This window comes from Hyperoodon ampullatus (assembly GCF_949752795.1).
Source record: "Hyperoodon ampullatus genome assembly, chromosome: X".
Classification (NCBI taxonomy): domain Eukaryota; kingdom Metazoa; phylum Chordata; class Mammalia; order Artiodactyla; family Ziphiidae; genus Hyperoodon; species Hyperoodon ampullatus.
This window is the reverse complement of record NC_136913.1, coordinates 93,966,551-93,982,877: the sequence shown is the minus strand read 5'-3', so window position 1 is coordinate 93,982,877 and position 16,327 is coordinate 93,966,551. Positions and strand designations below refer to the sequence as shown.

Sequence of the window (16,327 nt, the reverse complement as noted above, 5' to 3'; positions counted from 1 at the left end):
GACATCCTATAAGTAGTAGTAGTAGAGAGAATTGAGCCAACAGAGTTTGGACCTGTTACAGACTTTGGGTCCTTGTCTTGGATTTTTTGCGGGGAGGGTGTCTCTGCTCTGGTGGTTGAGGCTCAAGGACCCTGGGTGACTGAGCTGCTATGCTGAGCCACATGAGCCCAGGCTCCTGTAAGTTGCCAGTCTTTTATGTTTCTTTTTCCTAAAGGTCCAGCATTTGAGACGGGGACTCTACAGAGCACAGAGCCAGGGCTGCCTGGTCTCCGAGGAGAACGAGGTCCAAAAGGAAACCCAGGCCTCAAAGGAATCAAAGGTGATTTTGCCCCCTTAGGTTTCTTTGTTCCCCAAACTCCCTGGAGAAGGCCCTCTGGGAAGAAGCAAACTAACAGCCTTGGGAACCTGAACAGGACCAATCCTGGATCTTGAGTGGGGATGTGATTATATGACTATTGGAAGTGCTATGTTTGGAGCTCTAAGACTGAGGCTGGCGATTGAGGTCACACAGGACAAAGTGGCCCCCAGGCTACTCTACCTGCCCCTCCACCTGCAGAAGCTACTCTGCACATTCTGCAGCCCCTCTCAGTTTGCAAGGCCAAGGCAAGAAGTCACTTATGATTACCTTCAGCCTGAAGGAGAGGTCAAGACCTGGAACTCTGAAAAAGTCAACTGGCTCCTGGAAAACAACTCTGGTCCCCACAGATTGACTGAAGGATTGATTGATTGCCCCAGCCTTCGGCTGCCTTGCACTTTCCATCTTCCTGTTGTCTTTGGGTCATTCCTCCATTTCATACTCTGAGGGGCAGATGCCAAAGTGCAAATAAATCACTTCATTATAGTTCCAGCCCAGGGCAGGTTGGAGGAAGAGGTGAAAGTACTGGCTGAAGAGAGGTTTGGGTATACCTGGGGGTTTCAGGTACCTGAGATCTCTCCTGTTCTCTCAAGAAATTTACAGCTCTCCTCGACCTCAAACAGAGAGGTTTTAACTCACTCCTCTCCTTTCTCATTGCCCTATCATAAAATGGAACTACCTAAGTATAGGAGCTAGTTCAGAAATTTTTGAAAGCCCCATCTCTAATTTTTAGATCCGGGGAAGATGATTGAGGGCAAAGGATATTAAATTTCAAGTCTTGACCTAGGATGTCAACTTTGGCCCTTCCCTGACTCACTGCAGAGCTAGTGTGCTTCTTGATACCATTCTCATACTTAAAAACAGGGCCAACTCTAATGCCTCCCCTCCTATATTCCCATGGGACCAGAAGGTTTTTTGTTTTTTTTTTTTCTCTCTCTGAGACTGGAATAGTGATAGTGATTCTCAAGTGATTCACTGGACATGAGAATCACCTAGGGGAAATTACTACAAATCTGATTCTTGGATCTGGCCACCTGAGAGTCTGATTGATTGGACCTGGGGTGAGGCCCAGCAAGCTGCCTTATAAACGAGCATCCCAGGTGACTCATGCAGGAGGTTCATGGATCACACTCGAGAAATGATTATTTGGAGAACAGGCTGTTCTTTCAGAGTTTCAGGGATTATCGATTTTCTAAAGGTAGGAAGAGGCCCTTCAGGATCTTAGGGAAACTCAGAGTCACCTCTGTTGATCCAAAGTCTCATTTCCTAGAACATAAGCATGGAAGGTATAAGTGGCTGGGCTATAGTGCTAGTGACTCCTTGCTATCTCTTCAAAGATGCTTTGCTGAAATATCTGTCGTCAATTTATTTGGCATTTGTCTCTGTGTACAAAAGACAGGGGAAAGACATTTTGGTGAATAGGATGTTCAAGCGGCTTGGATTCCAGACTCTCAGTTGGTTAGTATAGGTCCGTGGTTCTCAACTCTGGCTGCACATTAGACTCACTGATGGCTGGGCTCCACCCCAGAAGACTGAAATCCAAATCACTAGCACAGATGTACTTTGATGGAAAGTGAACCTAGTTCATTCGAGTCTGTTCTCTGCAGGCCTTCTGATTCCCTCCATGGAGTTGTTCAGGTCACAAATTACCGCTGGCAGGTCTTCCTTCTTCTTGGAAAGATGGCCCACTTAGATTAATGTTGCCTCTCTTTTCTTTTCCTCCAGGGGACTCAGGTTTTTGTGCTTGTGATGGTGGTGTCCCAAACATTGGACCACCTGGGGAGCCAGGCCTGCCTGGGCCACCAGGTCTCCTGGGCCTTCCGGGCCTGAAAGGAACAAGAGGAGATTCAGGCTTTGGGGGTGCACAGGGCCCATCAGGGGATCCAGTAAGTCTTACCAAACTTTGGCCCTGAGGGAGCAAATGGGAGCTTTTAAATGCCCCTCACTCCTCACCAATCACTTTCCTAAAACACATAAAAGAAAGATGGGGATAAAGCAGACCTTCAAGGTTTTGATCCGTAGTATGAAGAAGTCTATCTAGGTATCTTGAAAGTCCCTTTCTGCTTTAACCTACCTATGTTCCCTCCCTTCCTCCCTCCCTTCCTTCCACAAAATTATTTACATTTGCCTAGAACTGTGCCAGGCCCTGAAGACAAGGTTCCCATCCTCAAAGATATCAAAATTTAGAAAGGGTAAGAAAATAAATGGGCAATTATAATCCAAGATGACGACATAATCCAGTGTCCAGAACTGCGCCAAAATGTACCCAAGGACCTGTTTTAGGTCAGACCTATGTGAGGTGCCAGAATCCTATGAAGTCTGCGTCTCCTCATCATTCCCTTCTGTCTTTTTGTCAGGGTGTATTTGGGCCTCGAGGTCTGGCAGGCCCCAAAGGAAAGAAAGGGGAAGCGACTCTCAGTACAGGATCAGGGATGCCAGGAGATCAGGGTGATCCTGGTCCCCAGGGGCTCCCTGGTGAGACAGGAGCCCCAGGCAAGGACGGAGTACCAGGTTTACCAGGCCTGCCAGGCTTTCAGGTAAGTCGATTGTTCCTGGGTAAACAGTGCTGTAAATCCTCACACCTGACTTGGCAGGTGGGCGGGTGGGGAGTATCTGATGGCTACTTCCTGCCTCTGCCACTGACACTTTTGGCTCTGTGCTTTGCCTTTCTGTAAAATAGGGATCTTTTTCTCAGAATGGGTCATTGGCTCACTTGATAAACGCTAGTGACAACTGACCACATCACTTAAAATGTTTCAGCTTCTCAGGAGCTTTCCCTTGCAAGTAATCCAGCTGCTTTCTATGACCCCCCCCCAACCAGAGTTGTCCTTCCCCCTCACCCCCACCAATCTAGAACCTTTTGCATTATCAGATCACTCAGGGTTGACAAGCTTCACTCCCATTAACTCGACTCAGAAGAATTGATTGAAAAACTAGAGTGACAGAGAATTTTAACCAAAAAATAAAGCCCTGTTCATACTGGTTAGGTGTTTCTTTCCTATGGTCAGAGGGCTCTCCAGATAAGTCTCTTAAGTCATGCTTTCATCCTTTCCTATGTGTTGTCTAGGGTGTTGGTGGACAGGGCTTCCCAGGTGAAAAGGGGTTACCAGGACTTCCTGGTGAAAAAGGCCACACTGGTCCAATTGGCCCCCCAGGAATTGGGCTACCAGGATCTTCTGGACCTCGTGGGCTTCCTGGAGATAAAGGAGTAGATGGATTCCCAGGGCAACCAGGCCCCCCTGGGATTCCAGGTGAGTCAGGGAATCAGCTGGCTTTGGGCTTGGAAAACTGACTCCTTGAGGGTAGATATGACCCAGATGCATGAAATGTGTCATAAGAAGGCTAACTGGAATCACTACTTTCAATCCTCTTGAGGGTTTTCATGTGGAAAAAGGATCACACTGTGGTACAGTTACACAGAACAATATAGATTTCAGCCCTACTAAGTGAAAAACTTCCTAACAGAGCAGTCTGAAAGTATAACAGAATGGCCTTGGGAGGTTATGAGCTCTTAATCCCTGGAAGATTTCAAGAAGAAGCTGGATGACCATTTATTACAAGTGCCATGGAAGTAATGAGTGGAAATTGGACAAGGAAGCTATCCTCTAAGTTGTATGGTAATATCATCAGTAGGGAAGAACCTTTCCTTAATTCATGAGATCTCAGATTGAGAAGAGACCCTAGTTCTATCTAGTCTGATCTCCATTTCATACCTTAAATCCCTCCCATTTATATAACTTCTCTTTGCACTTGAATTTTAGTAATTATAATGAGTGACAGCCCTGCTTATAGATCAAGGTACTATGCTATTAACTTGCCTTCTTGCGTACAGCTAGAACAGTTCTTCATCCTAACTTCTGTGTTTCCACAACTTCTATGTTCCCATTAGTGGTACCACACTTCTTGTAGTCGTCTGAAGTTTGAAAACTTGAAATTCGTCTCATATTCTTCATTTTCAATGCCTCTTATATTCTCCCCTTCTTCTTCTTGGTATTAAGCTCATTATCTCATGCCTAGCTAACACCTATATGCTTGTTGGAATAGATGGATGGATGGATGAATAGATGGATGGATGGATGGAAGAATGACAACTTCCTAAGTAGTTTTTCATTTCCTGCCTCTAGACTTTCCCCACTCAATTCCACTATGAACACTGCTGCCAATTTAATAATCTGTAAAGAGCTGGTTCCATCATGTTACTCCCCTAGTCCAAAGCCACAGATGTTCTCTACTAAATAGAGGACAATGTTCAAACTCCTCAGCCTAGAATTCAGAAGTCTCCAAACATGGACACAACCAACCTTTCTAACCTGACTTTATCTCATACTCTTCATGATTAAAACAAAACAAAACACTAAGACAACAGTATCTTTCACTGTCCCCATAAACCATATATTCATTTCTAACTCCAAGATTTTGCCCATGTTGCCTTTTTCTTGAATACGCTTCCTCCTTTCTCTATGTACTCACATCCCATTCAACTTTCAGGGTTCGATATAGGCCCTAATTCTTCCACTAAGCTTTCTCATGACCCCTATAGTATGTCTTTGCCAGTTAGATTATATATTTCCTTCCATTAATGCTTTTACTTTCTCCAAATGCATTGTAAGCCTCTGGATACTAAGGAAGTAATCCTTTTTGAGTAATCCTTTTTAGTGTTTCTCAACCTGCCTAGTATAGTGCAGTGTTCCAAAGGAGACTAATATACATTTACAGAGGAAAGGGCCTTTTACATAACCAAGGACCTTCTTCTTAGACCTATTTCTCCTCTTTCCACCTCATCACCTTGAAGAATTACAAAAAAGAAGACAGATACCAGGTCTTGTAAAAATTTATTGCTTTTAAAATGTACTTTTGTGAATTGGTATAATAAGGATTACAGTACAAGTTAAAAATGGATGATTCAAGATTCTTAAACCCAAGTCAGTATTTCAGTCCAAGTCAGTATACCTATTAAGGCTGTGAGGAATTTTGTCAAACAAAACCATTCGGCCCTTTGGAAGTCCTGGTGTCAGCTATAGCTTTGCTTCCAGCTCTGTTCCCAGAGACATTATTCATGGTCATTCCACCGCCCCTCTGCCAATTGGGTCTTCGTTCTAGTTCAACCCATTTTTCAGGCAACTAGGTTTTAAACTGAGTTATATTAACATGGTGCCTATATACTTAGCTACGCTCAAATCTGGATATTATCAACATTCCAACTGCTTGGAAACAGAAGGAAGCCCACAGGAACATTTCTGTCCCAAACTTCACTATCCCTGGACCCAGAAAGTTCTCAGGAAACTAGTGATCTAGAAAGCTATAGCCTGGGAGATGCCTTACGCAGAAAATGTTCTTGTTGCAATACCAAGGCTTTCCCAAAAATTACTTCAATTAAGAGCATTAGCTTTCTTTTTCTCTCTACAGCCACCAAATATAACTCCTCAAACCTAGCTTTCTTTCCACACAATTGTAAAATCACTTAACCTGTGGGCCCTAAACATTTGCATTATGGCCATTACTGTTGCCATGAAAGATGAAGATGCTGTTCCTAAATGTACTCACTCCAAATGGTGGTGGCTCAGGCTAGGACAACTACATTGCCAGGAAAGGGAATGAAGTCATCAGAAGCCTTTCAACCTAATAGTGTGAATTATTACAAATCCTGGGCAAGGAGACAACTGGCTGTCTCCAAAGAGGCTCTGATCCAGATGCTCATAGTAATCAATCACCCTGGTTATCACTGCAGCGGTTACTGTGTCCTTGATCCAGTGTGGATGCCAGCTTTCTCGACTCAGTCCAGACAGGGAATTTGATCGGTGGGCTACAGACAAGACTTCCCTTGGGCCTCAAGGAACTTCTGTCCCTGTTTAATTTTCTTCTTTACTTGTTTGGTCTAGGTGACTGCTGCTGCAGGGAGAAGGTTGGGCAAGGAGACTTAGACACAGAGGGAGGTGAGAGGTAGTTAGGTCTAGAGGTTCTCAAACACCAGTGATGGCAAACCACCCCCCTTCCTTTTTGTTCACTTAATGTCAGACACTCACAATATCCTGAGCACCACACTGGAGGCCCGGGCTGGGGAGGGGTGATCCTAAGGCTGGGGTGCAAAGACTCACGCTGACACCGCTGCAAAGTCTCCTTAGCACACCTCTCCTGGGAGGGAGGAGAGAGGAAGTGGGCATGCAGTCTCTGCGAGGGGCTGGCCTCCTTCACTGTGCATGTTGATGGCTTGGCTGATCTCTTCCTTGAGCATCTTCATTTATGAACTTAACTGAGGCCATGACTTGCCTTGGGAGGTACCTGGAAGGAGCCACACATGTCTGATATTTATTCACTGGAACCAGAATCAGCTGAGATGTTAGAATCTTGATAACCAGAGGTGCTTTTTTATTCTGAAGATGAATTTTGTCATTAATGGGGAAAATTCTGAATAACTAGGTCATTTGTTGCACTTATAAAACAGAACAAGGGTAGAGCTGGTTTCTGCTTTGTTGGGGAGAAGGCTCAGAACTCAGGGATGTAAAGTAAAAGACAGGAATGTAAAGTAAAAGAGTCAGATAGCAGTATGACGTGAAGTCCTTACCTTCTCACCATTTTGACCCTCTGCTTGCAATACACAAATGTGTTGTGTTGTACAGGACTGGTCCGAGGCAAAGGGAAGTATGTCCTTGATTTCCTCTGGGTTCTACTCATCTTCCCTTTTCTAAGTATATTTCCTGCCCTGGAACCTTTCCAGATGCCTGTCCTTGGCCCCATCTTCTAAAGATTTTGTTTTGCTCTGGCTATCACAGGTGAAAAGAATCTATGAAACAGATATGATCAATTGAAGATGGATGGCTTCATGTTTGGACCTGGCCCAGAGATATTTGTATTTTATCCAGTTTGTTTTTTAAGACTTAAAGCAATGGAACTACAATGTTTGACACATTAGAGTCAATCAGCTACTGAAATAGTTGGGGCAGGAGAGTTTTCTGCAGGGTCCCTCTCATGATACCATCTGGCGAGGCAGTTCTTCAGCCTAGTCCAAAGCCGAACACAGGACTGGCAGCCCTCTCCCCATGAAGCATCTCATCCATCATGAGGTGCTTGCTCATAAAGCATGTTTCCACAGTAGGGAAATAGCCCTCCAAAATAGCTCCATCACTTCAACATCTGGCAGGATGGAGATGGGTATGACTACCTATGGAGGAAGATCAGGCTTGTGGCCATCTTTCCACCTGTGGAAATATAACTATAGGAGCCTGAGGTCTAGAAGGCAGAGGGTTGCTGCCCAGGCTACAAAGTAGTGTCACTAACCTGACTGAGGTAGAATCCAGGGGATGGCCTTGCGGGAGCTCTTCTGAATACTCCTCCTTAAGTAAGATACTAAAACACTAGTATTCACTGAGCACATACCAGGGTGTCAGGAACTGTGCTAAGTGCTGTTAACACTGTTCCATATAATCCTCACAAGCACCATATGACGTAAGTAGCTCCAGTTTTACACGTGAGGCTCAGAGAGGTTGAGTATCTCGCTCATACCACTAGTTAGTAGCAGAACTATGATACAAGCTCAGCTCTGTCTGGCTTCAGAGCCCAACCTCTTAACCAATACATTATACTGTTCAATTCCCAATTTTGATTTAGGACTAGAACAGGTGGGCTAAAATGCCATCAAGCCTTTAAATTGGAAAATTGAAGCGGGACTGGAGGAGGAATGCTAGCCAGTTCAGTAAGCAGTCTGAATCATAGGTTGTATACATATCTTTAAGAGATGCAATTTGTGATTTATTTTACGTACAGGCAAAAGCTATAGCAGTTTATTAGAACTGTGGACTCTGGCTTAAAGTAGATCTCAGGGGATTGTTTTAATGAATAGGCAAGACTGGTTTTAATTAGCAATTGCTTATAAATGGCATTTGAAGGAGCCAACTAACAATTTGTTCACTGGTATTTTATTAAACCTCCCCCCTGTGATCTTATAGACTCTTTATTCGCACTATTAGTGAGCAAGGAAGAATTTGCCAGGGGAAGGGCTCCACAGGTCAATTTCAATGTCTTGAATAGTGAAATTGACTACCCCTTCTCCCTGAGTAGCAGAGTTGACAGTTTCAAATGAGGAGCTGAGGGAAGGGTCACTGTCTGCCATGGCCAAGAGAGTGGCCTTCAGTGTTTACCTGGTACAGACATATGGGTCCATCTGACCAAGGACAATCAGTAGGTTTCAGTAGATCTCAAATAACATGTGTCAAAAGAACCCAGTGGTTTGGGAAAAGCCTCATTCCAAGAAAAGAGCAGTCATCTGAACCTGAGAGGTATTGGCTTCAAACACTCCAATCTAGTGATGTGGGCATAATGATAACTAACACCAAGCACGCATCCTAGGGAGGGGCTCCATCTGAAGGCAGGGTGAATAGGCAACTGCCGTTTGCTGCTCTTCCTACACAACAGGAAACTTTGTTAGAATGAGATGTCCTGACTTGGACACTAGGGGCATTCTTATCTGTGAGAAATTGCACTAGGAGTAACTCCCAAGAGCTTCTGATGCTATGATTTTTCTGCATGGGCTCCCAGCTTCTGGGTGGGAAGAATAACTTAGCTGTTCCATTCGATGGAGTGGGAGTAAAGGAGCATGCTAGGGGGAAATCGTCCGTGACTCAGGGGGTTCACCACCTGCTCACATGTTACCATTTACAGGTATCACCTTGCCTTGTATTATTCCTGGGCCATACGGTCCATCAGGATTCCCAGGAGCTCCCGGATTCCCAGGTATGGAATGAGGCCAGAAAAAGCCACTGAGCACACTTGTAAGGGCCATGCACCAAAGGAAGCTGAGGATAGCCCGGTAGCACTTGGGGATCCACATTCCTTCTGAGAGGGCGGCCTTGAGGATTGAGGAAATAGAATGGCTGCTAGAGAGGGCTGTGTCGGGAGGTGAAAATAAGAGAGGGTGTCCAAGAGCCTAGAATTTTTTATTTTTTGGCCGCACCACACAGCTTGTGGGATCTTAGTTCCCCAACCAGGGATCGAACCCACGCCCTTGGCAGTGAAAGCACGGAGTCCTAACCACTGGACCACCAGGGAATTCCCGAGACTAGGATTCTTGACTGGATATCACAAATCATAGCTAGCCACACCGACTTTCCTATCCCCTTACCGCTCACATTTGGGTTTTCAGGCCCTAACGGGGCCCGTGGCCTCCCTGGGACTCCAGGCCAGCCTGGATTGCATGGAAATAAAGGAGAGCCCGGAAGTCCAGGATTGGTTCACCTCCATGAATTGCCAGGTAAGAAAAGGAGCTTCTCCTCACCTGCTTCTCCTTTTGTGTGAATGTGTGTTTGGATTGTGGTAGCCATCCACCCACTATAGGAAGTTAGGTTTGTGCTCTGGTGTAAGTGGGACAGTTTTAATTTCATACTCAGGCAAGAGAGCTTAGAGCTATAGAATGCCAGCATCTCAGAGCAATAACGGCCATTTGTGCTGAGCTGGGCCAACCCCTTCACTTTCAGAGGAGGAAACTGAGGCTCCTATGGAAGGTGACTCACCTGAGATCACAAGGTCACTAGTGATAGAGCTAGGACTCTGCCACGTGGTTTGACTGCAAGTTCTATGGCAGTTTCCTGGATCAACTCCTTAAAGGTCAGAGAAGGAGATTCAGATGAGTGAGAGGGAAGTTGTCGTATTTCAAAGCCTTCACTCACACCCTGTCATTCCAACCTGAGCTTCATTGTTCTGCACTGCACCAGTGGTTCTCAAACTGTTCCCTCGGCCAGAAGCGTCAGCATCACCTGGGAACTTGGTAGTAACGCAGTGCCTTGGCCCCTTGGCAGAGTTACTGATCAGAAGCTCTGCGGGTGGGCCCTGCAATCTGACTTTTCCCAAGCACCCTTGCCCCAGGAGACTCTGATGCATGCTCCGTTTGAGAACCACCCTTGCTCTACGGCATGAGGCTCATCTTAGGTCACGTTCCCTCGGGCTTATCAGTGCTGCAGGTCCCTCTGCCACCCAGAAAGAGGGAGGCGTGATAGCAGGAGTTAGAAGACTCCAGAAGAGACCAGGCTTTTGACAGGAGGTCCCGGGTGTAACCTGTGCTCTTTGGCCACTGTAGGCTCCCCAGGAGCGGGTTGCTGAGCTCTGCCCGCTGAGCTAGAACCTCCTCCAGGGCACATGGGGCAGTCCCTGCCACTGGGCAAGTCTTCCCAGGACCAGAGACTCCTGACCTTTAAGGGAAGCGACACACATTACTAATATGTTAGCTTTTGTAGTAGGGAAAAAACCTGTGTCAGAGTCCTCTCCCCAAACCTACACTTCTAAACCTCCATGGCCTTTTATTTTTGCCTCTTTATATTTAGGATTTCCTGGACCTCGTGGAGAGAAGGGCTTGCCTGGGTTTCCTGGGCTCCCTGGAAAAGATGGCTTGCCTGGGAAAGTTGGCAGTCCTGGCTTACCAGGTCCCAAGGGAGCCCCTGGTGACATCATTGGTGCTGAAAATGTTGCTCCTGGGGAGCAAGGCCTACAGGGACTGCCAGGGGACAGAGGATTTCCTGGAGACTCTGGCTTTACAGGACCCAAGGGTGACTCTCTTTGCCCCACTTATTTGACAGTCTACAGAAAGCCTTTCAGTAACTGCTATACTTGCATGAATACCTGCATGACTCTGGGGTGATGGATTAATTAGGGGCTTGAAATGAAAAGTCATTTTGTTCTGTCCTTCTCTTTGTGGAACTTTTTCTTAAATCACCTGCACCCATTCTCCTGTCTTAGTAATTCCAGAAATATCTATAATCCATAGTCAGATTTCTTGCAGAGCCTGTGATTAGCAACAAGGCTTGAGCTGACAAGACAGTGGCACGTGGGGTGCATCCTGGGCAGGCTCTTCCGCTGGAAGTCGGTTTGGTAATCGGTCCCTGCTATCAGTCCAGGCTGTAATTGTCTGGCCCTTCCTTTCCTTAGGTTTGCTTGGGAAGTCGGGCTTGCTGGGCCCCAAAGGTGATCGGGGCAGCCCTGGAATACCAGGCCGCGCAGGACAGCCAGGCCTCCGGGGATCTGATGGTCTATTCGGCATCAAGGGCAAACCCGGGTTCCCAGGAACACCAGGCTTTCCAGGCACTTCAGGTAGGTGCTTCGGAGGAGGAGCCCCATCTTGACAGACTTAAGCTAAGCCCTCCCCTCCTCTCCCCGCCTCCCCACCAACCCGGCACCCTGAGGGGCAGTAGCAGCAGTGTGACAGGGTCAGAGTTGACAAGGAGACTGACTTTCCTAACCTCTCAAGTTTCACATCTCAAGTCACCCTCGCAGTGCCAAGCCAAACCCATTGCTGCAGTTTAGCCTCCGAAACGTGACCCCCAAATATGATCGTTCCCCGCCCCTCCCCCATGGCCTCCGTCCCCCTTTTCAGGCTTCAGCCTCCCTCCTGCCTTCCCGCCCTCCTTGTGCACGTGGGCCTCGCCCCTCTCCACCGCCCTCACTGGGGCCGGACGAGGAGCTCAGGCAGAGAGGGTGACCACCGTGCTGCTGGCAGCCTGCCTCTCGGGCCAGCAGGCCTCTGAGGACCCAGGGCCAGAGTGTCTTTCACTCCACAGCGGGGCCTGGCGGCCCCTGGTTCCAGCCTACTGTTTGCAGCTTGCCTTTTTCTCACACCCCCCTCCTCACCCTGCTGTCCGCCCCGACTCCCAGCCACGTGACTGAAGTTGAGTTTTTGCAGAGCCACTAATATCTTTTTTATCCCCTTTGTCCTTCTGTGTTTCTGGGCTCTTCACATAGGCTGTCCAGGTGAGAAAACAGCACACAAGCTCACAGACTAACACTCCCACTAGCTTGGCCTCTTGGGGAATTATCTTACTATACACTATAACCTGGCAAGGCCAGGGGTCCCTGAACTCATGCTGTGGGGTTGGCCCCCATTGAATTTCCTTCCCTTGTTGTGGAATCCCCTTCACAGCCTCCCATTAGAATCCTGGGGCTCGCAGCTACTTGATGCTTTTCAATCCATAGAAGGCCAAGTCAGCCATTCATTTAGGTCCTTGGGGGCCCAAATACCTCTGTCGTCACTGATTTAATCCTTTGGTTTTTTAATTTCCTTGCTTTGTACCTGAACATTCCACTTTGGCAGCAGCTCAGGAGGTTAATCCCATTGAGCAACTTAAAGCCTGGTGAAAGAAGTTTCAGAATACCTAGGATACCAGATGGGCCTTGGGGATTTCTACAGTACTTGGCCCTAGGGGGTCTTTCAACCCTAATGCCAAGGAACTGGCTGACTTAACTGCTTGCATGGGGGATTAAAAGGGCAGCCCTGTATCCATGGCTCCCTGGGAGGCTGAAACAATGGCTTGGCTTTAACCTCTACTTCACCGATTGGCTCAGGAAACAGCCATTGTGGAGTGATTCAAACTGGAAGTACCAGGAAACTAGAGTCCAGTTGCCACCCTGGCTTCCCAGAGCTCCATTCAGAGGCTAAAGTGTGAACCACATTCATGAAGGGGGAAGAGTTATCATCAGAAGGGGTTTGCTCTCCCCCCTCCCCGCCCCCGCCAGCTACAGTGCCATGTTGAAAGAAGTCGCCATTGGCGGGGCGCCCTGGGTGGTAGGTGCTAATGCTTCAGCCAACTAAGAACTCTGCCTGTTAGCAGCCTGCCTAAGCCATTGTTAAAGGGCAGTTTATAAACGCTAACAAGCCAACCAACCAGAAGCCATGGGAATGGGCAGCGGCCCAGATCTGGACAGAGTCTCACTTGACAGCTGTCCTGTGTTCTCTCCTGTACTGATTCAGGACATCCTGGAAAGAAAGGTCCAAGAGGCGATATAGGTCCCCCTGCATCAGCTGGAAAGAGAGGCCTGCCTGGGCTGAAAGGCCTTCCAGGATCTCCAGGGCTAATTGGCTTCCTGGGGAACTCCGGCTTGCCAGGGGCCACTGGACTGCCAGGCCTGCCAGGTCCGAAGGGTAAGTGAAGGTATCAGGAAGGCACCAGTGGGGGCCAAAAAGGAGCTGCCATGCCGCCCAGCTCGCCCCCACCCTCCTCTCTGCCTGGGAAAGGGGAATGGGGAGGGAGGTGGGCAGGGCTTTCTTGGCAAGATAGTTGGACAAGGCTAGTGCTAAAGGAGGAACCCCACCCAAGGTGAGTCGCCTTCCCTGCCTGCTGGGTGTATCACTGGGCTGAATAGCATGGGCAGGGAGCCCAAGACAGGAACAGCCACACCAGGGTTACTCATTTGCACAACTTCTACCATAGAGCCTGATAGAGCTCTCAACTCCTGTGACTGTCCTGCTAGACACCAGAGGCTGGGCATGGGGGGAAAGTGACTGGTCCAAGGTCACACAACTGGTTAGCAACAGCACCAGGCTAGAGCTCATCTCCCTGCCTCCTGGCCATAGGCTTCTTTCTTTCCTCCTGTGCCAAACATGAGCTCTAACTTGGCAAATCATAAGAGAGGTTCCCACCTCTTTCCTTTCTGGTGCTTAGTACAATGTCCCTGTTCAGGGAAGTAGCATAACATGTACTGACTAAGAGCTTGGGCTTTGGGGTTAGAGAAACTTGGGTTTGAATCCCTTCTCTGCAACTTCCTAGCTGTGTGACTTTGGGTGAGTTAATTAACGTCTCTGAGCTTCCATTTTCTTATATGTCAAACAGGGATAATAATAGAAATTCTTGTTTCTCAACAGGTGAGAAGGGGTCTGTTGGACTGATAGGTTTTCCAGGGATTCCAGGTCTCCCTGGTATTCCTGGTGCAAGTGGATTAAAGGGAATTCCTGGGTCGACGGGAAGAGTTGGACCATCTGGACAGGCTGGTAGCCCTGGTGAAAAAGGTGAGCTGGGGAACTGAATTCTGGAATTGCCACCCATGCTTCCCAAGGTACATTTTGTTTATCAACTTTGTCATTCCTGTGGCTTATACCAACCCTCTGTTAGATAATAAGATTTGAGGTTTCTGAATGAAGTCCTTTTAAACCAAAAGACCTAATCACTCTGAGTTACTACTGCACGTTAGAGGCCTGGACACACATTCCCGTTGCTCAGTGGAGAAGGGTTTTGAATAGGGTCTAAAGTTGCAGGTGGACCTTGAGTTTGTCGAAGGAGGGAGAGGGCGTGCACATTAATGCAAAGTTGGGGAAACGGGCGGGGAAGAAGGTGGAAGAGCCCAGAAAGGGGGCCTGGGGTGGGGCAGGAAGAGCTGATATGAGCAGTCAGCCCGTGCCTGACCTCGTGTCTAAGCTCCTGCTCACACGGCTCTCATGATCTCCATCCCTGCAGGAGACAGAGGCGACCTGGGGCCAGTCGGAGTACCCAGCCCCAGACTTCCAGTGCGGAACCTGCACTTCACAGGAGACAAAGGCTCTCAGGGCTTAGCTGGATCTATCGGATTTCCTGGGCCCAGAGGTGCTGCGGCAGGGAATGGGCAGGAGAAATGCCCAAGACAGTTTTTAGGACCAAATTCAACTTCTTTCCTGAGAAAAGGCCCCACAGAACAAGAACCCCCAGAGCAACAGTATGGGTGGCAGCTGGGGATCCACGGAGGCTGCCTTCCCTGGGCCTGAGGGCGGCCTGGACTGTGAGCCTGCCAATTTTCATTGCCACTGTGGAACTCCGTTTTTGAACCACAGGCGGCTGTATCCCTGGAAGGGCCTGGCAGACAGTGGGGATGGGCACTGAGTGGCTTTCCCAGTGAGGTACCTCCCTCTATCCCCACTCCTCCCCCTAAGCTAATTGTCCCCAAGCTTGCGCTTTGGCCGCCTGTGACCCAGGGCACGTGCACCTTGGGGAGAAGATTTTCTCTTGCCTAGAGTCTTTCCCCAAGACTTTTGCTTCTTTGCCAGGTGACAAAGGAGAGGCTGGCAGCCCTGGGCCACCAGGCTTGCCTGGAGCTCCTGGCTTCCCCAGCCTCATCAAGGGACTTAGTGGGAGACCAGGCTCCCCTGGCTCCACAGGACTACGGGGCTTACCAGGCCTGAAGGGGTCCCCTGGAATCACAGGTTTCCCAGGAATACCAGGAAAAAGTGTGAGTCTGCCCACATCTTTATCTCCCCCCCCACCACGGAACGGCCTCCATAGCAGGGAGCTGTGTTCCTATTGCCCACCTTTCTGATCCCAGCCCACTTCCCAGCCCCCTTGCCCAGCTCCCTCCCCCAGCTCACCCCAGACAATGCCCCTCTTTGAGTCTGCCAGGTCTTCTCACCCTTTCCCAAACATCCCCTCTTCCTTCCGGGGCCCTTGTTCACGCTATCTTCCCCCACGTGGCAGAGCGTCCTCCTCAAAATTGCTGACTACCTGCCTGTCCTTCAGGCCCCAGCCCAGGCACCCGCCCCTCCAGGAGTCCCTGAGCTCCCACCCTGCTGGCACCCTACACTTCTCACTGCTTACACTTATCCTAGTTGGTTCTGTGTGGGTCTGATTTCCTCAAAGAGACTGTTAGGACTTGAAAACAAGAACCACCTTGCATGCTTTTTGGTCTGCATCCCACTGCCAGCCTCCCACATTGAGTTTGGGACAGCAGAAGAATTCGGTACAGACTATTTGATGTTTTGATTTCAGAAAGGTCTTTGCCGGTTGTTGCTTCTTGTGGAGACAACAAAGAATCAAAACCAGTTTCTCTGGGTTCTTAGAAGTTTGGGTGGTAGAGTAGGCTTAGCAATGAGAAGACGTAGGCTTGAATCTCAGCTCTATCACTCATTAGCTCTGTGATTTTGTACATATCGCTTAACTTGCTGGAGCCTCGCTTTTCTCATCTGTTAAAAATGGGAATAATTTCCAAACCTTCTTCAGACCATAGTGAGGGTTAAGTGAGCTGATGTGTGTAAAGCAGTTACGTTGTATTTGGCACATGGTAGGCTCTGAATAAATAGTAGCAATAATAGTAGTAGTATTGAAGGGACTAAATAAACTGGATCACAGGACACCTGTGTTCCCTGCAGACAAAGTCCCTGTCCTTTAAAAGCATCAGTCCAGCCTGTGGAGAGAAAACACCACACACACACACACACACACACACACACCCCTACACCTGAAGCAATTGCAAAAT

At 48.3% G+C, this 16,327-nt stretch overlaps 1 protein-coding gene across 1 annotated transcript in view; it reads left to right on the top strand.

The window, feature by feature from the left end:
- Positions 1-16,327, top strand: part of COL4A6 (collagen type IV alpha 6 chain) — a gene marked incomplete at both ends in the record, with an annotated part of 287,744 nt that overhangs the window by 252,449 nt on the left and 18,968 nt on the right. Inside the window, 13 exons of the mRNA XM_079728096.1 lie at positions 215-319; positions 2,081-2,241; positions 2,713-2,892; positions 3,423-3,606; positions 6,235-6,288; positions 9,011-9,082; positions 9,492-9,599; positions 10,666-10,887; positions 11,267-11,428; positions 13,083-13,253; positions 13,974-14,117; positions 14,563-14,688; positions 15,126-15,307. Of these exons, the coding sequence (XP_079584222.1) occupies positions 215-319; positions 2,081-2,241; positions 2,713-2,892; positions 3,423-3,606; positions 6,235-6,288; positions 9,011-9,082; positions 9,492-9,599; positions 10,666-10,887; positions 11,267-11,428; positions 13,083-13,253; positions 13,974-14,117; positions 14,563-14,688; positions 15,126-15,307 (1,871 nt within the window). The remainder of the gene's footprint in view (positions 1-214; positions 320-2,080; positions 2,242-2,712; positions 2,893-3,422; positions 3,607-6,234; positions 6,289-9,010; positions 9,083-9,491; positions 9,600-10,665; positions 10,888-11,266; positions 11,429-13,082; positions 13,254-13,973; positions 14,118-14,562; positions 14,689-15,125; positions 15,308-16,327) is intronic.